Below are 24,317 nucleotides of genomic sequence, written 5' to 3' on the forward strand. Positions count from 1 at the left end.
TGTGGGAGGGTTGCTTGAGCCCAGGAGATCAAGGCTGCAGTGAGCCACGTTCACACCACTTGCACTCCAGTCTGGGAAACAGAGCGTGACCCTGTCTTAAAGGGCTATAAAATCAACCTCAGAATGAGTTATTTAATTTTAGAAAAGGGGTTTTAAACACCAGGAATGTAAACTTTGAATGGAATGCATTTTTATCCTTGCTTTATTTTAGAAAATTGTAAACTCAGTCTCTAGCACTAGCAGGCCTAAAATTAAGGATCCCTTAATCAGGAATTATATTGAGGAAGCAAAGCATTAAGTAATAAGGCAGAGTGGGGACTTGGAACAGAAGTTAATAGATGTTTAATACTGTGTCTATGAACTGAAAAAAGGGAATATTTTTTGATGACCTGTCATTTTATATACATTATACCTTTTATTCTGATAACCCTCTTTTTGTGTTTTAAGAGGTGAACTAAAGCTTGGAGAGGTTAAAAACAAACAAACAAAAAACTGCCTGACACAGTGACAAGCTTTTTGGAATAGAAAGCAGATGTGAGACATTTCATTGGAAGGTGACTTGGAATAACTTAGAGTGGTTATTTAATAACTTAAATAATAAAGTAACACATATATGTGAAAGATGTGAGAAGAACTTGTATAGCCATCAATGAATATTGGCACTGAATATGTGCCAGAAACTTGCCTAGATGCTGGCTGGAAGTACAGCAGACACAACCTACCTTTAGGAAATTTGCATTTTGAGAGAGAGAGGCAGCAAGCATGTTAATATCAGTTCTGATGTGTCCTGGGCAGAATACAACCTATTTAATCCTAATGGTAATCCTATGAGAGTAGTATGATTTACAGAAGGGTTAACTCAGGCACAAAGGTTTAGCTATTTGTTCAAGACCACATGGCTAATTGGAGTAGAACTAGTACAGGAGAATAGTGACTGGAGATGGGGCTGTTCTACCCAGGATGGTAATGAAAAGAGGTATACCTAAGATTTGAAGAGAAGGCAGACTTGAGTAAATCTAGGGTAAAGTGTTCCAAGTGAAAATTTGGAGGCCCTGTTTTTGGAAGGAGCTTGGTATCTTAAAGGGCAATAAGAAGGCCAATATGGCTCTAATGATAATGCAGATGATATTAAGAGGTAGGCAGACATTAAGAGGTAGGAAGAGCTAAATTGAGGGTGGCCTTGTATTCTGAATTTTACTCGGGATGGTAGGGATCTGAACGTTGATGTGATCTGAATTAGGAGCTGTCAGATGACAGGTGATGGTAGCTTGGATAAGGGTTGTAGCAGTGGAGACGGTGGTTAGTGGTCAGTTAACAGGATATGTTTTCAAGGTAGAACCTATAAAGTTGCTTAGGGATTGGATTTTGAATGTGAGGGAGGGAAGATTGAAGGATGACTCATAGGATTTGGGGGCAGCTTGGATGGAAGGCTATGGTACTCACATAGGGAAAGAGCAGAAGTGGATTGTGGAGGGGAAATCAACAGTTCTGTTTTAGCCATGTTAAGTTTCACATGCCAATTGGATATCCAAGAAGAAATGTCAGGCAATTAAATGTGTGATTCTGGAGTTCTGAGAAGTCTGTGCTGTGAGTGGTGCAAACAGATCTTTGCAGCCTTTGGATTAGATGAGATCACTTAAGAGTATGTATAGAAGAGATGAGGCTGATGAATGAGACCTCAGATACTTCCAAAACTTAGGGTTATAGTACAGGAGAGGAGCATACAAAGAAAACAATGAGACAAAATATGATAAGTATTGGTGTCATGGAAAGCCAAGTTTCAAGAGTTTATCAGAAGGAAAGGATAGATAGTTGTGTCAAATGCTGCTGAAAGTTCAAATAAAATAGCAAGGGAATTAGAGTGGGCTAACTGCTATAATAAATAGATACCAAAATGTCTAATGGCTCAGATACAATAGTTTTTTTTTTTCCCTGCTTCCTATAAAAAGTATTAGAGTGGCAGTGAAAAGACGAGTGGTCTGGCCCTCGCCCCGCGTAGCTATTTAGGGACACAGGTGAATGAAGGCTCTACCAACTTCAATAGGTGGCTTCAAGATCACGGAATCATCTCTAATATAGCTGACTAAAAGGGAAAAAGATTATGGAGGATCATGAGTGCTAGATTTTTATGTGCCAGGAATGGGAACATACACATCTCATATTCCATTGGCTTGAATTCAATCACATAGCCATTCCCAACTTCTACGGAGGTTGCAAAAAATAAGCCATGCATACAGGCAAAAAAGACATCAGCTTATTGTGAGTAGCTAGTAAGCTCCACTACAGATGTCTTTGGCAGGATGTAGGTCATAGTGACTTTGGTAAGAACTATTTCAATGAAGTAATAAGGATGAAGTCCAAGAGAGGACTGGATATTGGAAATTGAACTAATGAACACCAACTTTTTCTGTAGTTTTGCTATAAGGATGAACAGAGGAATGGGGTGAAACTAGAAGGAAATGAAAAGTAAGTGAGGGTAATAAGAGGCATGTTACTAGTGCAAACAAACAGAAGGTATACTATTTTATTTATTACCATGGTTATCTAAGTAGGAAAGAATATATAGTATTTTTAATATTTGAGGAATGGATTCCTATGTTCACAACCACTATGGTATAGATGCTGGTGGCTGATACAGCAAGGTGTGATATATGTTGAACTTGGCAAAATAAGTGGCACATTATACTTTAGGTTTTCAAATCTAGTTGTCTTCATAATCTTTTAATGTAGTAATCAAGTCATTAAACTAGGTTTAGCAAATGTCCTCCCATCAAAAAAACTTAGAACTTCAAAATAAGTCAGTCCATTTTCTTAATAGAATGGGGAAATGTATTCATAGTTGCATGTTCTATAATATACTGATAATGAAGAACCTTTTGTAGTCTAAAGATTTTACGGCCCTTTCACTTGGTGACTCAATTGAGGTGATGCCAAAACCTCATCAGTCAGGATCTCATGGGGCCCAGGGGGACTAGTGGTGGACGGGCAAGAAAAGGGCCCAAGCACATTGTTTTTTGGATGTCAAGATATGTAGAAAATGATTGTTGTGGAGAGTAATTTAAGAGATGATTGCTAATGTGAGGAAGAATGGGTCTACTCTAAACTAAAATATATAAAATCATTGAAAAATATTTCTGGGCAGGCTTTAATTTCTAATCCCCCTCTAGTCTATTGTTTTTAAGTTGAGATACAAATTACATAAAATTCACCTTTTCCAGCATACAGTTCAGTGGTTTTTAGTATATTCACAAGGTTATATAACCATCACCACTTCCTAATTCCAGAACATTTTCATCACCCCAAAAAGAAACCTCATACCTACCAGTAGTCACTGGTAGCCCCTGGTAACCACTAATGTACTTTCTGTTTCTATGGATTTGCCTAGGCTGGACACTTTATATAACATGTGCCTTTTTGTGTCTGGCTTCTTTCCCTTGGCATAGTGTTTTCAAGATTCATCCATCATGTATCAGCACTTCCTTTTATGGTTGAGTAATATTCCATTAAATTGAATACACCAAATTTTATTCCTCAGCTGATAGACATTTGAGTTTTTTCTATTTTTTTGGTTATTAATAATGCTGTTGTGAGCATTTGTGTGTAAGTTTTTATGTGAACATGTTTTTATTTCTCTTATAATACCTGGAAGTGGAATTGCTGGGTCATATGGTCCTTAATCTATTTCACATTTATTTCATTGCCATTGCCATCTCTCAAGCTGTCCTCTCTTGACATCTACCTCATGCACTCCCATACTGTTTTCTTTAGATTTTTAGAACATTTTCACTTTCTTCACTGATTAATGTCTTTCTCAGCCTCTTCCACTATAGTCCTACTTGGTAGTTCATGTTAATGAACTTTTCATACTGTGACCTCAAGTTTCTTTGAACTCAGTGACATTTTCCACTCAACTTCAGCTACCCAAGGAACAGCCAAATACTCCACCCTTTAGAACTGATCATCCTGTGCCATTTCCAACATCTGGAATACACAAACTGCTTTCTCTGATAACTTTTTCCTCCTATATTGCTCCTTTAAACTTATTATTCATGCCTATGATGACTTCCAGACCCTCAGTGCCTCCGTTTTCAGTTTATTAGCTAACTGCTGTCAAAATTTATTTTCCTATTTAGCAAGAGCCCATGGCAAGCAATTTTAATGGTATTTTCTTCAGCATCTTTGATTCCTTTTTTTTTTCTCAGTGATCCTTGTTCTGAAATTCCTTAACTCCTTTGTTTAATCTTTTTGCATTACCAGTTCTCTAAAAGAGGCGGCTTATATACCATCTATTTTCTCCATTCTTTCCTTTGGGGCTGCCCAATTCTGGGCAACAGTGTCAGTTGGTTCACTGTAAATTCATGGTATCCAGGCTCAAGTGAGCACATTTTTACTATTTTGTGTTCCTTTTATATCAAAATGACTTCTTAACTATTCTAACGTATTTCTGCTCTCAAATCCTTAAGCCTCTATCTCACCATTACCTTTTTATGCAAAAATAAAGTTCTTTTACTGAGATGGCCTGGGCCCACAGTGTATGCCCTACACTTTTCTCAGTTTTTTCCATTTTCTCTAAACCTCTTCAAGCCTAACCCCTTCTCATATATTATTACCTACTCTTCAGTACCTCTCCTTGGTTTTTCATTAATTATTCATTTTCTTGCCCCTTTAAGGTCTCTCTCCACTCTTTTTCCCTATAAATATTTCCCTCTTTAAAAAGAAAAAATAGGCCGGGTGCAGTGGGTCACGCCTGTAATCCCAGCACTTTGGGAGGCTGAGGCGGGCGGATCAACTGAGGTCAGGAGTTCGAGACCAGTCTGACCAACATGGCGAAAACCTGCCTCTACTAAAAAATGAAAAAAATTAGCCGGGCGTGGTGATGAGGTCCTGTAATCCCAGCTACCTGGGAGGCTGAGACAGGAGAATCGCTTGAACCCAGGAAGCAGAGGTTGCAGTGAGCCAAGATCGTGCTGCTGCACTCCAGCCTGGGCAACAGAGTGAGACTCCGCCTCAGAAAAAAAGAAAGAAAAAATAGTAACACAATCCTGTTTCTACATAATACCTTCTCTATTAACAATCCTGTAGATGGCCAGAATGTGTAAGTCTTTAATAACCTCTGTCCTCTACAACTGGCTTTCAAACTCAGTTCTTACTGAAATTGTTTTTTTTGGTTTGTTTGTTTTCTTTTTTTCAGCCTCCCAAGTAGCTGGGAGTACAGGCGTTCACAACCATGCCCAGCTAATTTTTGTATTTTTAGTAGAGACAGGGTTTCACCACGTTGGCCTGGCTGGTCTCAAACTCCTGACCTCAGGTGATCTGCCCGCCTTGGCCTCCCAAAGTGCTAGGATTACAGGCATGAGCCACCGCATCTGGCTGAAATTGTTTCCTAAAGCATCACTTGTTCGCCAAATCCAGTATTTTCAGTCTTTATCCTTTGGTTCCCTGTGAGATATAAATAGATTATTTAAGCTTCTAGGCCTCTTGCATGAAGGGGCCTTAAAATGTTATATGGTTGAATATGATTATAAAGTTGCAAAAGTAAAATAGTTTTGCGCTCTTGTTCTTAAGCTTCAGGCCCAACAAAACTGAATCTACCCCCATATAAAAGAAGTTCATCCGATTCTCTTATAGCCTATAGAGGTACCAAATGGGACAGGGCTTCTCGCAACTTGGACACAGCTAAGGACAGAGCTAATTGCTACACTAAGAGTCACATCTTGAATTGACCAAATAATTCTATTCTTTCCATAACTAGGCCTCAGGTCTGGTTCTCAATATTACAGGTTCAGGAACTAGATTTTAAGCAGTTTGACCAAGGTAATTAACCACTGGGAGATTAATGCAAACTAACCAAACTCACAAAAGACTATAAAAAGAATGTCTATTTCTTAATGTACAAGAAGGAATCAATACCTTAACATTAATGATTAATACCTTAATATTGACTAGGGTATATGGTAGACATTTGTCTATCCAGGACACTCTATTCCCTAAATCAAAGTAGTTTCGAGACCAAAATGATCATGAACATTTAGTTATCATGATTGAAAGTGTTATTTTACTGGCCTTATGGCCTCCTCGCTGCCTCAGATTCCTTGAAAATGGGGTAAGCTCTGTTCCTGTGTGATTTAAGCCTGTGCATGATTCTGACCTACCAGTCTTGCTCAGTCATGGATTGAGCTGCATTTTTGCATTTAAGGCAAGTTTTATCGCAAGCCCTAACTCCACCCCATTTGGCTGCCATACGCGGGTGCTGTGCGTGTCCTCCAGATCCCCAGCCATCCCAGCGCTTTCCCATTCCACTCATGCCCTCTCTTCCCCTTCCTCCATCTCAGTGTTTTCCCTCACTTTCAATGGCCAGACTGGCCTTCCCAAGGTCCCTCCTAACGTCAGGTCTGTCATCACCTACCTTCTTCCACCTTGCCTCGCCTACTAATCATCACCTCCTAAACTGTCACCGTTATCTCCTACCTGGCTCACACTGGCCCCACCGCCCAGAACAGAAAGGAAGCATGGAATCCCGGTCAGGCCGCGCCTACGCGACTCAGGGCGCCCGGCGCCCGCCCCTGCCCCAGCGGCGATGCTATGAGGGAAACCGTATCGCATTTTGCATAGTCTTCGCAGTCCTACATAACCGCCACCTGTACCCTTCACAATCGCCTCCTCCCCCTGGGGAAGGCAGAAAGGCGCCTCCTGACGAGAACCAAGGCGTGTGGGGACGCAGGGCCTCTGCCTGTCAGGGTGCAGAACCTGGGCCGAGCCCTAGGTGAAGGGGCGGGGTGGTTGGCCCTGAGCCAATCATGGCTCGTGACGACTCTGCTCGGCCAATCAGAAGAAGGGAGGCCTGGCGCTCTCGGGGCGGGTGAGAAACCGCCCCCCCCTTGCAGCTCCGCGGCCAACGCCTTCGCCCAGGGGTAGTTGGAGCGGTGCAGGTTCCCAGGCTCCAGGTACTGGGCGCCTTACGAGCTGGGAGGTGGTGCCTCTCACCCAGCTAATTGCTCTCTAGCCCTTGGCCTTCACGGGTGTTGGTGCCTGCCGTGAACGCATTCTGACCTGGGCCCTATCTGTCTCCCAAGACTTTGTGCCTATGGTTGGGGACAGAGTGAGGTCGTTGCCTTGACGACGACAGCATGCGGCCCGTGGTCCTCCTAAGTGTGAGCTTGCGGCGGACCGAGGCCCACCTGCCTCCCTGCCTGCTTCGCCCTGGACTCGTGACTGCGTCCGCAGAAGAAATCACAACAGCGCTGGAATTGCTACTTTGCTAGGCAGCATCTTTTGGACCTGCGAGCCATATTCATTTCACCTCAAATTTGTTTCCAAGTTGAAAACCTTTGGGTCTTTCTATGCGAACGGACTGAAGAAACGGTAAGTATAGTACGTTTTAAAGCTTCTATTATCTCGTTCTTTGATCTATAAAATATTTCAATCTTTTTTTTTTTTTTTTTTTTTTTGAGACGGAGTTTCACTCTTGTTGCCCAGGCTGGAGTGCAATGGCACGGTCTCGGCTCACTGCAACCTCTGCCTCCTGGGTTCAAGCGATTATCCTGCCTCAGCCTCCCAAGTAGCTAGGATTACAGGCATCACCACCACGCCCGGCTAAGTTTGTATTTTTAGTAGAGACAGGGTTTCTCCATGTTGGTTAGGCTGGTCTCGAACTCGCAACCTCAGGTGATCCGCCCGCCTCGGCCTCCCAAAGTGTTGGGATTACAGGCGTGAGCCACCGCTCCCGGCCCTTTAGTCTGTCTTAAACAAAATAAAAAATTAGCATTCTCCAAATATTTTTATCAAAATTGTTGCTTTTAGAACCATCCAGAAATAACACCTTGCCCATTGGCCAGGTTTCTTTTTCGTTTGTATTACCTTTCCGTTCAAGAGTAGAAGGCATGAGAAGTTATAGTTTATGAGTAACTGTTTCAGGAAACAAGAGGCTTTGTAGGCTGTGATACTTTTAAAGTATTTGTGGACAGTGCCACTTGAAAAAGCAGGTGTGTTCAATGTGGTGTGTCCAGATATGCAATTGGTTGGGAGAATAAACTTGAAGCAGTCAACTTGCATTAATGTTAGCTTGGGATATGCTTCAGAACACCTCAGACATGCTTAAAGTCATTTTTTTTGGTTCACTTTGTGCTTTCAAATATTGAGGACATCAATTACAAAATGTTTTAAAATAATCCAGGTTATAGATTCAAGCTATTTTTGTCATTGGTATGATAAACCTAAAGCCTAGTGCTTAATAAAACATACTCTCTTAATGGAAGAGAAAAAAATTAAGAAGGGATAGAATTATATGGAGATATTTTTTTCAAATACCAACAGTTTATTAAAAAATAGTTAATGGAAGTGGAATAGAAAGTAAAATGTCAAATGCATGGAAAGTTAGTGTCTGGGACACTACTCTGTAAAAAGTTTGTAGTAGAATCTACTATGAAAACTGGTAGTAAAATAATAATTTAAGTTGATGTTCATTGGTATTGTTTTCATTTCCCACCCCTCAAGATCAATCTTCTGGTTCTCCACATATAGCTACATTAAAAATATGTATATTATAAAATCTCAAACTATTATATGTCAAGTGTGGAAAACGTATTGTATACATTGGATTAGCATAGTTTGCTAGAACAAAGAGAATATTTGTTTTGTCTTTGCATCACTGTTCCAATAGAGAAATAGGAAAAACAGTTCACGATCTGAGTAAATTTTAGATTGCCGTAAGTATACAATTAATACAATAGGCAAGAATTATTTCTTGTTAAAATCTATCTGTATTTGGACTGAAATAATTTTTTATCTATTATTACTGAAATAATAGATAGTTAAAATCTATCTGTATTTGGACTGAAATAATTTTTTTCTGTACCAAAGCATTTTGTCCAATGATTGCTGGACCTTCATCAATCATTGGTAAAACAAGAAAGATTCTCTTAGGATTGCCTTTATTCAGAAAATGTCATATAATATGAGTAAAAAATTTCAAGGCCGGGCGCGGTGGCTCACGCCTGTAATCCCAGAACTTTCGGAGGCCGAGGCGGGCAGATCACGAGGTCAGGAGATCGATACCATCCTGGCTAACACGGTGAAACCCCGTCTCTACTAAAAATACAAAAAGTTAGCTGGGTGTGGTGGCAGGCGCCTGTAGTCCCAGCTACTCGAGAGGTTGAGGCAGGAGAATGGCGTGGACCCGGGAGGCGGAGTTTGCAGTGAGCCAAGATCGCGCCACTGCACTCCAGCCTGGGCGACAGAGCAAGACTCCGTCTCAAAAAAAAAAAAAAATTTCAAACACAAATTCAAATTATACTTATAGTGAGTAATCATTAACAGGGTTTTTGAAATACTTTTACTGTACTTGGTACTACTAATGTTTAATTTAATTTAATAATTACATTAAATTTAATAAAATTTAATGTAATTTAATAATTACATTAAATTTAATAAAATTTAATTTAATTTTAAAAATCTGCTTATATACCGATGTCATTACTCTTATTTTCTAAGTTCAATATAGTAACAGTAACATGGCGAAACCCCGTCTCTACTAAAAGTACAAAAATTAGCTGGGCGTGGTAGCGGTGCCTGTAACCCCAGCTACTGGGGAGGCAGAAACAGGGAATCGCTTGAACCTGGGAGGCAGAGGTTGCAGTGAGCCGAGATCGCGCCAGTGCACGAGACTCCGTTTCAAAAAAAAAAAAAAAGAAAGAAAAGTAAAGAAAAATATTTTATGAAAGATGCTCTGTGTTAATTTGTTATGTGATCAAATATTTTTTCCAATTAAGTGGAAGGTGCATAAGTATTTCCAACATTGATCTAAATCCAGTGTAACAAAAAAGTTGATCTTCATTAAAACTAAATTCAGGCCGGGCGCTCTGGCTCACGCCTGCAATCCCAGCACTTCGGGAGGCCAAGGTGGGTGGATCGCTTGAGGTCAGGAGTTTGAGATCAGCCTGGGCAACATGGCAAAACCCCATCTCTATGAAAATACAAAACTTACCCGGGTGTGGTGGCTCACGCCTATAATCCCAGCTACTCAGAGGCTGAGGCAGGAGAATTGCTTGAACCCAGGAGGTGGAGGTTGCAGTGAGCCTAAATCTCACCACTGCACTCCAGCCTGGGCAACAGAGCAAGACTCCGTCCCAAACAAACAAAATCCTCCACCAAATTCAGTTATACATCTTTGAGTGAAAAGGAATTGTGCTTTTTTTTTTTTTTGAGACAGAGTCTCACTCTGTCACCCAGGCTGGAGTGCAATAGTGCTATCTTGGCTCACTGCAACCTCCGCCTCCTGGGTTCAAGGGATTCTCCTGCCTTAGCCTCCCGAGTAGCTGGGACTATAGGGGTGCACCACCATGCCTGGCTAATTTTTGTATTTTAGTAGAGACAGGGTTTCACCATGTTGGCCAGGCTGGTCTCAAACTCCTGACCTCAGGTGATCTGCCCGCCTCCGCCTTCTAAAGTGCTGGGATTACAGGTGTGAGCCACTGCACCTGGCCTGTGCATTTTGTTTATTTGTTTTGTTTTGTTTTTGAGACAGATTCTTGCTCCGTTGCTCAGGCTGGTGTGCAGTGCCATCACAGCTCACTGCAGCCTCAACCTCCTGGCTCAAGCAATTCTCCTGCCTCAGCCTCCCAAGTAGCTGGGACCACAGGCATACACCACCACACCCAGCTAATTTAAAAATGTCTTTTGTAGAGACAGAGTCTTACTATGTTGCCCAGGCTGGAATTGTGCTTTTTTTTTTTTTGAGATGGAGTCTCACTCTGTTGCCCAGGCTGGAGTGCAGTGGTGTGATCTTGGCTCACTGCAAGCTCCGCCTCCCGGGTTCACGCCATTCTCCTGCCTCAGCCTCCGGAGTAGCTGGGACTACAGGCGCCTGCCACCAAGTCCGGCTAATTTTTCTGTATTTTTAGTAGAGACGGGGTTTCACCGTGTTAGCAAGGTCGGTCTCAATCTCCCGACCTTGTGATCCGCCCACCTCGGCCTCCCAAAGTGTTGGGATTACAGGCGTGAGCCACTGCGCCCGGCCTGGAATTGTGCTTTTTAAAGTGAGTTGTAATTGTTATGTGTGATAGCTCAAGTATTGCTTTATTGGAATTAAATATATATGGAATTTCATTAACATGACATTTAGTAATTTAAAGTTAATGGCTTCAATTCCATTTGCGTTGTCTATTATGAAATGTGTGTGACCATTTTGAAAACATAGCTTAATGTGTGTGACCATTTTGAAAACATAGCTTACATGTAGAAATACTAGGAAATTGTGAATTAATACAGGACAGCCATGAACACAGTGACTAATATGGAAAACAAGCAGGGAAGAATTAATTTGCTGGGAAGGCGGAGGAAATTAACGTACTCAACGTTGTTAAATCTATGTTTTGGTTTTCACAGCAAAAAGTTTCTACGGACTTTAAATTAAAATGGAAAAATATGAAAACCTGGGTTTGGTTGGAGAAGGGAGTTATGGAATGGTGATGAAGTGTAGGAATAAAGATACTGGAAGAATTGTGGCCATAAAGAAGTTCTTAGAAAGTGACGATGACAAAATGGTTAAAAAGATTGCAATGCGAGAAATCAAGTTACTAAAGGTGAGTAAATGCATATATTGAATCGAAAAAATATGAGTATAAGTTTCTTTTTTGGCAATAAGAAGAAATACAATGATTAGATATGCAAATTCATTTATCTGGTGAATGTAAACCTGATTTTAAAAGTGTTTGTTCCTTCTCTCTGTATCTTTCTGTGTATTTATCAATCATCTATCTATAGTCTGTGTTAGGAGTCCCAAAGACCACCCCAGATTTGGTGACTTGTTAGGAGGAATACCATTAATTTTTGTTCTTTATCATTTCATTTTTTCTACTTATTTGTATGGGTTTATTTTGCAGCCCTTTTTCCTAATTTGTTGAGATAGATGCTTCTCTAATTTCCAGACTTTTTTCCCCTCAAATATGCATTTAAGGATATGCATTTTCCTGTAGGAACAGCTTGGTATGTATCCTGGAAATTTTGATTGTTAACAATATTTTCTCATTTCTCTTATATTTTTCTTAATCCCTGAGTTATTTAAAAGTATATTTCTGTATTTCCAATCATGGACATTTTCTAGGTTATTCTTTCCTGGTTATTTGTTTGTGAGACAACTGCCCTATGTTCTGAGTATACACCATATAAGAATTTATTTCTTTGAAATTTCTTGATATTTGCTTTTTGTTCAGAATATAGTCAACTAAAAAAAACCCTCTTGTTCTTGAAACGTATTTCATATATGTTCATTAGTTCATGTTAATTGTGTTGTTCAAATCTTCCAAATTCTTATTTATTTTTCTTACATGCTTGTTTTATCCAACACTGAGAAGAAATATGTTAAAGTCTTCCTTTGTGATTATTGATTTTTCTACTTTTCATTGTAGTTCAGTTAATGTTTATTTTTATAAACAGAAACAGTATTATTAGTGTGTTATATTTAGAATTATTATATCTTGCTGTTGAGTTAAATCTTTTGTTATTATGCAATAACCCTTTTTATTATAGTAATATTTTGTTTCGTTGGTTTTTTTTGAGACGGAGTCTCACTCTGTTACCAGGCTGGAGTGCAATGGTGCTATCTCAGTTCACTACAACCTCCTCCTCCCGGGTTCAAGCGATTCCCCTGCCTCAGCCTCCCAAGCAGCTGGGACTACAGGTGTGCGTCACCATGCCTGGCTAATTTTTTTTTTTTTTTTGTATTTTAGTAGAGACGGAGTTGCACCATGTTGATTGGGATGGTCTCGATCTCCTGACCTCATGATCCGCCCACCTCAGCCTCCCAAAGTGCTGGGATTACAGGTGTGAGCCACCACACCCGGTCGTTTCATTTTGTTTTTTTGAGACAGGGTCTTGCTCTGTCCTCCAGGCTGGAGTGCAGTGGCATGATCATGGCTCACTGCAGCCTTGAACTCCTGGGCTCAAGCAATCCTACACCTCAGTCTCCCAAGTAGCTGGGATTGCAGGTGTGTGCCGCTATGCCTGGCTAATTTTTTTATTTTCAGTAGAGATAAGGTCTCACTATGTTGCTCAGGCTGGTCTCTAACTCCTGAGCTAAAGTAATCCTCCTACCTCGGCCTTTCAAAGTGTTCAGATTACAGGTGTGAGCCACCACACCTGGCCAGTATTTTGTTTTAAGATCTAATTTATTTGAAATTAATAAGAGTACATGCATTAGCTTAATTTTGGTTAGCGTTTCCATAGTAAATCTTTTCCATATTTTTACTTCTAATTTTTCTGAATTCTTTTTTTTTTTTTTTGAGATGGAGTTTCACACTTGTCATCTAGGCTGGAGTGCAGTGGCGTAATCTTGGCTCACTGCAACCTCTGCCTCCTGGGTTCAAGCGATTCTCCTGCCTCAGCCTCCTGAGTAGCTGGTACTATAGGCGCCCGCCACCACGCCTGGCTAATTTTTGTATTTTTAGTAGGGATGGGGTTTCACCATGTTGGCCAGGCTGGTCTCAAACTCCTGACCTCAGGTTATCCCCCCGCCTCAGCCTTCCAAAGTGCTGAGATTACAGGTGTAAGCCACCGCGCCTGGCCCCCTAATTTTTCTGAATTCTTGTTTAGATGTATCTCTTGTGAAAACCGTATAGTTATATTTTGCTTTTTTCCTGTTTGATAATATTTCCCTTTTAATTGGAGCATTTATTCCATTTACTTGTAATATAATATCTGATGTATTTTGAATATATATATCTATCACCTTAATATGTGCTATTTGTATTACCAGTTCTCTATTTCTTTGTCTTTTGTTACTTGGATTGATTACATTTATCATTCCTTTTTTTCTAATAACTTGGAAATTATACATTGTGTTTCTGTCTTTTAGTGGTTACACTAGGGATTTGTTAAAGTCTAATTATCTAATACTTGTTCTTGATCTTAATAATGGTGTTTGACACAGTCAAATCTTATGACTTTTCCCTTATGGCTATCCAGTTGTCCCAGAAACATTTATTGAAAATACCATCTTTTTCCCCACTGTTCTGAATATTCCTTTTGCCACACGTTCTCCTATATAGGTAAGATTTTATTCTGTCCCATTGGTCTATTTGTTTAAGCTTGCGCCAGTAGCCCACAATCATGTTTATTCTAGTTAGTAGGTTTTTTTTTTGAGACAGGGTTTTGCTGTATCACCCGGGCGCAGTGCAGTGGCATGATCTTGACTCATTGCAATCTCTGCCTCCCAGGCTCAAGTGATTCTCCCACTTCAGCCTTCTGAGTAGCTGGGCCTACAGGCGTGTGCCACCATGCTTAGCTAATATTTGTATTTTTTTGGGTAAAGATAGGGTTTTGCCATGTTGCCCAGGCTAGTCTTGAGCTGCTTGGCTCAAGCAATCCACCCTCCTCAGCCTTCCAAAGTGCTGGGATTACAGGTGTGAGCCACTGCAGCTGGCCTAGTTTGTAAGTTTTTATATCTGGTAGAATAAATCCTTCTGTTTTATCCTTCTTCTATAAGACCATCTTCCCTATTTTTGTCTGTTTGCATTTCCATATAAATTTTAGAATCAATTTACCAATGTTCATAAACACTCTAGGAATTTATTGAATTTATATAATCAATTTGTGGAGAATTGATGTGTTTACAATATTGCATCCAGTTCATGAACATTGTATAATCCTTTTGTTTCTTGGTCTTCTTGTCTGTTTTTTTTTTTTTTTTGATGGAGTCTTGCTCTGTCACCCAGGCTGGAGTGCAGTGGTGCAATCTCGTCTCGCTGCAACTTCTACCCCCTGGGTTCAAGCAATTCTCCTGCCTCAGCCTCCCAAGTAACTGGGATTACAGGTGCCCGCCACCACACCTGGCTAATTTTTGTATTTTAGTAGAGACGGGGTTTCACCATGTCGGCCAGGCTGGTCTCAAACTCCTGACCTCGTGATCCAGCCACTTTGGCTTCCCAAAGTGTTGGGATTACAGGCATGAGCCACCAGGCCTGGCCAGTCTTCTTGTCTTAACATACACTTTGTCATTAGTATGTTTGCACTTTTGATCATTATTTATATGATATATACTTTTTAATCCTTTCTCCTATTAACCTTCTGTGTCGTTAGATGTAAAGTATATCTCTTATAAGCAGATACAGTTGTTTCTTTTGTTTATTCAGTCTGACAATCTTTGTATTTTACTTGGAGTGTTTAGTCTATTTATATTTAATATAAAACTTACATATTTGGATTTATACTTATCTTCCTAGTTGCCTTCCATATATCTAGGTTTTTTCTTTTTAAAAATTATTTTGTTAAACATTCTTTTGCTGGTGTTTTAGAGATTGTTCTAGATATTTTAATATACAAACTTGACTTATTGATACTCAAACAGGTACTTTTACATGCAAAAATCTTAGAAATTTTAACTTCAGTTACCCCTTCCTTTCTCCCCTCCACCCATCAGATATATGTGTTATTGCTGCTATGTAATATTGTTAAATTCTGTGTATAGTTAAATCCCTTTTAAAATTGTTCACAGTCAGCAGTTATTAGGATATACCTAATATTACCCTTTCTATTACTCTTTAATTTTCCCTACATTTCTGAGTTTCCATCTGGGGTCAATTTCCTTATGCTTAAAGCACTTCCTTTATTTTCCTTAAAGCAAATCTGATGATAAGAAATTCTATTCATTTTTGTTAGTGTAAAAAAAAGTATGTATTCTACTTTGTGTTTAAAATACTATTTCAAGCTCGGTGCGATAGCGTGGGCCTATAGTCTTTGCTATTCAGGAGGCTGAGGTGGGAGGATCACTTGAGCCCAGGAGTTTGAGACTGTGGTGTCCAATGATCATGCCTGTGAATAGTCACTGCACTCCAGCCTGGGCACTGTAGTGAGATCTCATCACTTAAAAAAAAAAAGAAAAAAAGGCCGTTTTCTCAGGATATAGCATTCAGGGTTGTCAGTTAATTACATTCAGTATGTTCAAGATAGAATCCTACTGTTCTGGGCTCCGTTGCTTGTATTGAAAAAATCAGACATCAGTCTTACTGTGTTCCTTAATAACCATTTTCTTCTAGATACTTTTAAGGTTTTCTCTTTGGTTTTCAGGAGTTTACAATAATATGCCTAGGTGTGGGTTTTTTTTTTTTTTGTCTGTTAATTTTATGGCTCTTGCTTCTATCAAATAATGTCATTTGTCATTTTAAAAAAATGCTGGGCATGGTGGCTCATGTCTGTTAATCTCAGCACTTTGGGAGGCCAAGGTGGGAGGATCACTTGAGGTCAGGGGTTCGAGACCAGCCTGGCCAACGTGGTGAAACCCTGTCCCTACTAAAAATACAAAAATTAGCTGGGCATGGTGGTGCACACCTATAGTCCCAGCTACTCGGGAGGCTGAGGCAGGAGAATCTCTTGAACCTGGCAGGCAGAGGTTGAAGTAAACCAAGATCATGCCACTGCACTCCAGCCTCGGCAACAGAGTAAGACTCCATCTCAAAAAAAAAAAAATGCTCAGCTATAATTGTCGCTTCACATACTGCTACTGTCCCATTTAAGAATTCAGCTTCATATACTAAGATTCATATCAGCTACTACTGATAGCTTGAGGACTTTTAGGGCTAACCCAAATGAAAGGATTTCACCAGCACTGTACTCCTTCTTTTCACCTTCACGGCCCCTGAACATCAATCACTGCTACCTTAGGCCTGCAAAATGGTGAAAAGTGCTACTGATCCTCTTAGTCTTCCCTCTAAAGTGGCATATGTTTCTTGGGTTAAAAAAAATTTGGCCCTAATTGCCTGGCTCACTTTTCTGGGTTTCTGTCTTCCTAGCCCAGGTATTTTTTACTACATTATCTTTTTCGTTCCTCCAAGTAGTTATGTTATATATTTTGTCCAGCTTTTCTACTTGTATTCAGTTGGAGAATTGTTACAAATTACCTAGTCTACTGTTACTGTGAACAAAAGTAATTATACTTTTCTATCCTAGAATTTTTATTTGGGTCCACATCTGTTATGGTACTTTTTATGGTTTTAAGTTCCCTCCATTTTTTGAGGTTGGCTTTCTTTTTTAAAGAGTAGTAGTCCATATCTGATAATTACAATATCTGAAGTCATTCTGTATCTGTTTCAATTGCCGATATTTTCTGGTATTTCTTACTTATGGTGTCTTATTTCATTGTATGCCTGCTTATCTTCAATTTTGTGCTGAACCTTATCTTTGAAATACTATTATTATCATTGTTATTATTTTTTAGACAGGGTCTTGCTCTGTCACCCAGGCTGGATTGCAGTGGTGCAATTCTGGCTCACTTCAGCCTCAATCTTCCAGACTCAAGCAGTCCTCCTGCCTCAGCTTCCTAAGTAGCTTTGAAGCTTGGACTACAGGCATGTGCCACCATGCCCAGCTAATTTTTTTAATTTTTTGTGGAGACAGGGTCTCAGAATGTTGCCCAGACTAGTCTCAAACTACTGAGCTCAAGCAATTTTTCTGCCTCAACCTACCCAAATGCTAGAATCATAGGCGGGAGCCACCACGCCTGTCCTGAAAGATTATTTTTTTAAAATAATTTGAGGCTAAGGTAAAAATATTTTTCTCCACAGACAATTTTTATTTCATTCTTCCATGTTCATGGGCACTGTGCCAGTAATCAATTTATTGTCTCTCAACTCCAAATCACTCCTTTTTTTTTAACCTACTTTGTGATATTAGAACTGGACTCTGTAAACATTTCTTTTTTATTGCCCGCTGATTTGATTTTAGGTTTTGTCAACAGATAGAGGGCATGGAAAGATATTGTCGGTCCTTAGCAAGAGGAAGAGACTTTTCTTCCAGCTTCTGGTGTGCTTTTTTTTTTTTTTTTTTTGATACAGCTGTGAGCCCATCACCATGTGGGAGGTCTGTTAGCTCACTTCAGCATCTTTCAAGGACCAGTTCTGGCCTACCTGCACATTCTGGTGAGTTTCTCTACCAACTGCTGGCCACTCTACAAACCATCTCTGGCCTGTGTGCTCTGGTGAATTTTTTCACTATTGGCAATCTTTACATTTTTGTGGCTGCTGGGCCATTTCCAATGAGGACTACTTGTCTGGTGGTTATTGGGGGCTCTTCTACATTTTTAGTTCCTTCTTGTCCCTATGTACTTTCCTTCAGCCCTAAAAGTGGGGCTTCCTGTATTAGCTAGTTTAAACATATCCCTTACAGTCTTCTTTTACCCCCTTTAGTAATTAACTACCCTTTGTAATGAAAAATATTTACATTAAAATTTTCCCAGTTCTGGTTTCTGTCTGATACAAGCACACTATCAGCCCAGGACCTCCTTAGTAAGTTCAAAGTTCTTGCTTATAGTCTCTTTTTATCTTGTGTTTCTCATTATCCTTTAGAATTGAATGTTGTTTTTGAAATTTTATTTGTAGAAATATTTTGAGGCTAAGGTAGGGTTTTCTTTGTCCAGAGGCAATATTCATTTGCTTCTGACAGGTACATGGAGATGCTCCCAGTCCAGTATGTGAATCCATGTTCAAGGCTTTTAGATCCTTGAACGTGATGTTAAATTAAGTCTAGTGATGCCTCGTTTATTTCTGTTCATTTTCACTCTGGAGGATGTAGTTTTTTGGGTCCTAGCTTTAATTGGAGGTGGTTTCTCAGATATCCCACCTTTAGAAGGCTTTTGGACTTTGGCTTTTCCCCTTTAGCCCTGGGGAGCCACAAAAATCAAAGCTCATTTCCACATTTGTTACTTGATGTCAAAATTAGCTTTGAGTCCTGAGGTTAACTCTCTGGATTCTCATGTTCTTGATTTTAGCCCAGTAATCCTCACTGTCGTTTTAGCCTTTTATATGTTTAAGAAGATTTTTTGAAAATTAATCCAACTTTTAAAGAATTTTCAATGGCTGGGCGCGGCAACTCACGCTTGTAATCCCAGCACTTTGGGAGGCCAAGGCGGGCGGATCACCTAAGGTTGGGAGTTCCAGACCAGCCTGACCAACACGGAGAAACCCCGTCTCTACAAAAAATACAAAATTAGCTGGGCATGGTGGCGCATGTCTGTAATCCCAGCTATTCGGGAGGCTGAGGCAGGAGAATTGCTTGAACCTGGCAGGCGGAGGAGGTTGCGATGAGCCGAGATCACGCCATTGCACTCCAGCCTGGGCAACAAGAGTGAAACTCCGTCTCAAAAAAAAAAAAAAAAAAAAAAAAAAAGAATTTTCAATTGGAGGCCTGGTCTGAGTTACTCAGTCTGCCATTACCAAAGAAGGTAACCATCTGCTATTAAAAATATAAGCACAAAGACAGAGAACCTGTGGAGCTGATAGTCTGTGCTTTTTTTTTTTTTTTTTTTGAGACGGAGTCTCGCTCTGTTGCCCAGGTTGGAGTGCAGTGGCACGATCTCGGCTCACTGCAACCTCCGCCTCCTGGGTTCAAGCGATTCTCATGCCTCAGCCTCCTGAGTAGCTGGGACTACAGGCACCTGCCACCACGCCTGGCTAATTTTTGTGTTTTCAGTAGAGACAGGGATTCACCATTTTGGCCAGGCTGATCTTGAACTCCTGACCTCGTGATCCGTCCGCCTTGGCATCCCAAAGTGCTGGGATTACAGGCATGAGCCACCATGCCCGGCCGATAGTCTGTTTTAATTATGATTGCAGGGTTGGAGCTACTGTGGAAATCTTTGCAAGAAGGACTTGACATAGAGTAGAGAAAGAGAAATTATCTGGTGCTATAGTGTGAATTTTTAAAGAGTAAAAAGTTTTAGTGTAATGTTTTCTTCTATTAGAAATGTGCCAAAACAGCCCAATGGAACAACTGACATTCTAGTATTATTTAGATTTCTTAATTTGATAAAATTGAACTTGTCAGAATTTATAGTTCCATTAGGATATGAAATTTGTGGGTTTTGGGGCATTTTTGTTGGTTTGTTTAGTTTTTTGGTTTTTTGGAGAAGGTGTTTTAATCATGCCTCTACCAGTTATTGCTGTGTGACCTTGGACAAGTTCCTTAACCTCTGTGTGAGTTAGTTGCTTCAGCTATAAAGCAGGATAATAATTGTACCTATTTCATAAGGCTTTTGTGCTTAGAATAGTACCTGGAACATAGTAAGCATTGTGTAAGTATTAGTTATTATTATGTATAATATCGTACTCTTTTATAACTTTTATTTTTTTCTTGGCAACGCTTCTTTTACATTGTAAAATGTCTGTTTTAAGGGAAGGCAGGGTAGAAGTTTGTTTTTTTTTTTTAACTTTCAAGTTCAGGGGTACATGTGCAGGATGTACAGGTTTGTTACATAGGTAAACATGTGTCATGGGGTTTGATGACTTGGAGCTCTTTCCAAATGGACTAGACTACCAAGTAGTTCAAAAGTACTTGTTTCAGATTATTAATAATGGAATTGGATTTTGTCGCAGTCATGATGTAAGTCTTGGGTTTAAAGAATTATTTGTCAGTCATTTTTCCTGGTCCTCTCCCTTCTCCCACCCTTTGCCCTCCGGTAGGCCCCAGTGTGTGTTGTTCCCCTCTATGTGCACTCATCATTTAGCTCCCACTTATAAGTGACAACATGTGGTATTTGGTTTTCTGTTCCTATTAGTTTGCTGAGGATAATGGCTTCTAGCTCCATCCATGTCCCTGCAAAGGACATGATCTCATTCTTTTTTATGGCTGCATAATATTCCATGATGTATAACTCTTTAAAAAATATTTTTCTATATGATCTCTGAATTCCTTTTTTTTTTTTTTTTTGGAGATGGGGTCTTGCTCTGTCACCCAGGCTGGAGTGCAGTGGTGCAATCTTAGCTCACTGCAACTTCCGCCTCCTGGGTTCAAGCGATTCTCCTGCCTCAGCCTCCTTAGAAACTGGGATTACTTCACTGATATTACTTCATTACTTCATGGTGGTGGCCAGGCATGCCACCACGCCTGGCTAATTTTTTTGTATTTTTGGTAGAGATGGGGTTTTGCCATGTTGGCCAGGCTGGTCTTGAACTCCTGACCTCAGGTGATCCACCTGCCTCAGCCTCCCAAAGTGCTGGGATTACAGGTGTGAGCCACTGTGCCCGGCCCCTGAATTCCTTATATTATTTTTATATTTATATTGGATATGTTTCCTTGGTAATCTTTTTTCATTTTTTAATTTTTTAAGAGAGTCTCACTCTGTCACCCAGGCTGGAATGCAGTGGCATGATCATAGCTTATTGCAGCCTACAATTCCTGGCCTCAAGCTATCCCTCCACTTCAGCCTCCCAAAGCGCTGGGATTACAGGCATAAGCTACCATGCCTAGCCATATTGCTTACCTTGATAACTATAGTGTTAAATAACATAGTTACTTCTTTGTAAATTAATTATTGTATTTCTATTTCATTTTCTCTCCCACTCACCTACCATCTGATTTTAGAAAATATCTTATTTACTTTAGTGTTTTGTTTTTTCATTTTATTTCAAGATAAGGTCTTGCTCTGTTGCTCAAGCTGAAGTGCAGTGGCATGATCATGGCTCACCACACTCATTGCAGCCTCCAACTCGTGGGCTCAAGTGATTCTCCCACATTAACCTCCCAAGTAGCTGGGACTAGAGGTGTGCCCAACCACACCAGGCTAATTTTTAAAATTTTTTGTAGAGATGGGGTCTCACCATTCCCAGGCTGGTCTCAAATTCCTGGCCTCAAGTGATTCTCTTGCTTTGTCCTCCCAAGTCACTGGGATTACAGGTGTGAGCCACTGCACCTGGTGTATATATACACTTTTATCTTGTTTACATCTTCTATATCATTTGTGCATTGTTGCATTTAAAATGTTCACCTTCTGTTTCATAACCATGATGCCCACATTTGTATAAGATTTAGTCCTGCCTTAAATGGATTCAATGCTCATGTTGTTTTTACTTGAATGCTCATTCATGCTTTTACTTGAATGACAGTTTGGTTGGGTATAAAGTTCCTGGATCATACTTGGATTTTCTTGAGGATTTTGAGAGCTGTATTCTGCATTCCATTGGTTTCTTTCCCTTTAAAGGTGGCAACATTTTTTTCTGGTGAGTGTTAATCTACCATTTGTGTTTCTTTCTCCTTTCTTCCCCATTTCTTACATCTTTGAATAGATCCTTGATTGGTTCCTTTTTGATTGTTTCTTATAATAAAGTCTGAGTCTTTGGAGAACTATTTGTAGCAGGTTCTGGGGAGAGGCCATGACTTTGTTCCAGGCTAGCAGGAATTTACCATAATTCACAATGGTGTTCCTTATCACATATGCCTCAGTGTGGGATTTAATTCTATTAGGTTTAATTTCTCTAAAACTTGCAGTTGCAGGTTTGTTCATAATGAATTGTTTTGCCTTCTACACTGCCTCACTGAGAGATTGTTTCCAGCAAATGTGTTTCTGTGTGATTCCTTATCCAGCCCTTCCCCACTGCTGTTTCTTGGTGCCATTCAGTTCTAGGGATGTTTTCACTGCTGTCTATGAGCCTTATTTCATATATATATATATATATATATATATATATATATATAAAATATATATGTATACATAGTTTTCCATTATATTAAAGGAGGACTTTTTTGTCTTTTCAGGGTATGTCACTGGCTTCAGAGAACTCTTACGCTGCCAGCTTTGTAGCCACAGATGATCTTTTGGTGTCTTCCTATACTCCTGTTTGACCTTGATTAGATTTAGTAGTCCCATCTCATTTGTTGTGAGTAGGGGGTCATAGATCCCTCTTAGTTTCAGCAAAGATGGAGTTACACTTATTTTTCTTATTAGCTTTATTTTGTTCTCTGAGAGGAGAAAGGAGCAATATAGTCTCTCAATTGTAGTTTAAAAACCAGAATATGCTTTTACAATTTACACTGTGTATGCATTTTATTTATATATTTTTCTTATGCTGAGATCTATTTTAAATAATTAATTGCTAATAATTTGATCTTAGTTTATATAAACTATTTTGCATTTTTAAATAACAGCTATTTTGTATTTTTTAATAACAGCAACTTAGGCATGAAAACTTGGTGAATCTCTTGGAAGTGTGTAAGAAAAAAAAACGATGGTACCTAGTCTTTGAATTTGTTGACCACACAATTCTTGATGACTTGGAGCTCTTTCCAAATGGACTAGACTACCAAGTAGTTCAAAAGTATTTGTTTCAGATTATTAATGGAATTGGATTTTGTCACAGTCACAATGTAAGTATTGGGTTTAAATAATTTGCTTTATCACATATTTATTCATTAATCCTTTAATCTGTCTTATTGATTTATGCATTTGAAAATAAGTTGCAGACATCAGTATACTTTAACACTAAATACTTCATCTGTGCATCTATTAATTGGAGTTAAATATTTGTTTTCTGAGTTGTTTGTTTGTTTGTTTTGTTTTTTTCCGAGACAGAGTCTTGCTCTTTCGCCCAGGCTGGAGTGCAGTGGCAAGATCTCAGCTCACTGCAACCTCTGCCCCCCAGGTTCAAGTGATTCTCTTGCCTCAGCCTCCTGAGTAGCTGGGATTACAGGCATGCACCACTACGCCCTGCTAATTTTTGTATTCTTAATAGAGATGGGGTTTCACCATGTTGGCCAGGCTGGTCTCAAAACTCCTGACCTCAGGTGATCTGCCTGCCTTGGCCTCCCAAAGTGCTGGGATTACAGCCATGAGCCACCGTGCCTGGCCCTATTTTCTGTTCTTTTTTAAGGTAATATTTACTAAGTGAAATGCACAAATTTTAAGTGATGAATTTTGAGAAATGTATAGACCCAAGGGTCTGTGTATTTGTTAGTTTGTGTTCTCTTGCCTAATTACAAAGTGTGAATGTATGAAAATTTCTACCCTTACCCTGTAGTCTATCACAATAATTTTATATACTTTGAGTATCATATAAAAGCACTTACAAGAAGAGTGATACCTATAAAGTATAAATGAATAGCTCAACACATAGATTTTGCCAGTTTTACAAAATATTTTAAATGACATTTTTTGTGTGATTATAAGAGTAATAAATATTAATGGTAGAAAAATTTAAAACTAAAGATAATTATAAAAGAAAGAAAAAATCATTTTACATACCTGCCACCTAAATTGATATATTTCTTTTCGGTTATTATTATTATTCACTGTCTCTAATTTTTTAACTGTTTTTATTGTGTAGTTTTGTTATGTTACTGAGTTATAGTGTGAAGTTTACATACATAAAAAAATTGCTCAGTAGAGGCAGATACCTAGTTTCCACTGGGAAAAACACTGCCCTTTTTTAGGAGGCCTTCCATAGTGGCCTCCTGGCAACTTTGGAATGATCCAGGCTCAGAAGATCTATTTTTTTTTTTTTTGAGACGGAGTCTCCCTCTATCGCCCAGGCTGGAGTGCAGTGGCGCGATCTCGGCTCACG

At 39.6% G+C, this 24,317-nt stretch overlaps 1 protein-coding gene across 5 annotated transcripts in view; it reads left to right on the forward strand.

Moving 5' to 3' along the window:
- Positions 1 to 6,662: 6,662 nt before the first annotated feature.
- Positions 6,663 to 24,317, forward strand: part of CDKL2 (cyclin dependent kinase like 2) — a 53,188-nt gene continuing 35,533 nt past the window's right edge. For 2 of the 5 annotated variants that reach the window (XM_034958657.3, XM_063603787.1), the window contains exons 1-3: positions 6,665 to 7,362; positions 11,383 to 11,579; positions 22,930 to 23,124. In XM_034958657.3, coding sequence (XP_034814548.1) covers positions 11,412 to 11,579; positions 22,930 to 23,124 — 363 coding nt within the window. In that variant the 5' untranslated portion in view covers positions 6,665 to 7,362; positions 11,383 to 11,411. Of the gene's footprint in view, positions 7,363 to 11,382; positions 11,580 to 22,929; positions 23,125 to 24,317 lie in introns of all 5 variants that reach the window. The other 3 variants (XM_034958659.3, XM_034958660.3, XM_055111422.2) reach the window with 2 other exon arrangements.

Source organism: Pan paniscus, chromosome 3 (genome assembly GCF_029289425.2).
Source record: "Pan paniscus chromosome 3, NHGRI_mPanPan1-v2.0_pri, whole genome shotgun sequence".
NCBI lineage: Eukaryota > Metazoa > Chordata > Mammalia > Primates > Hominidae > Pan > Pan paniscus.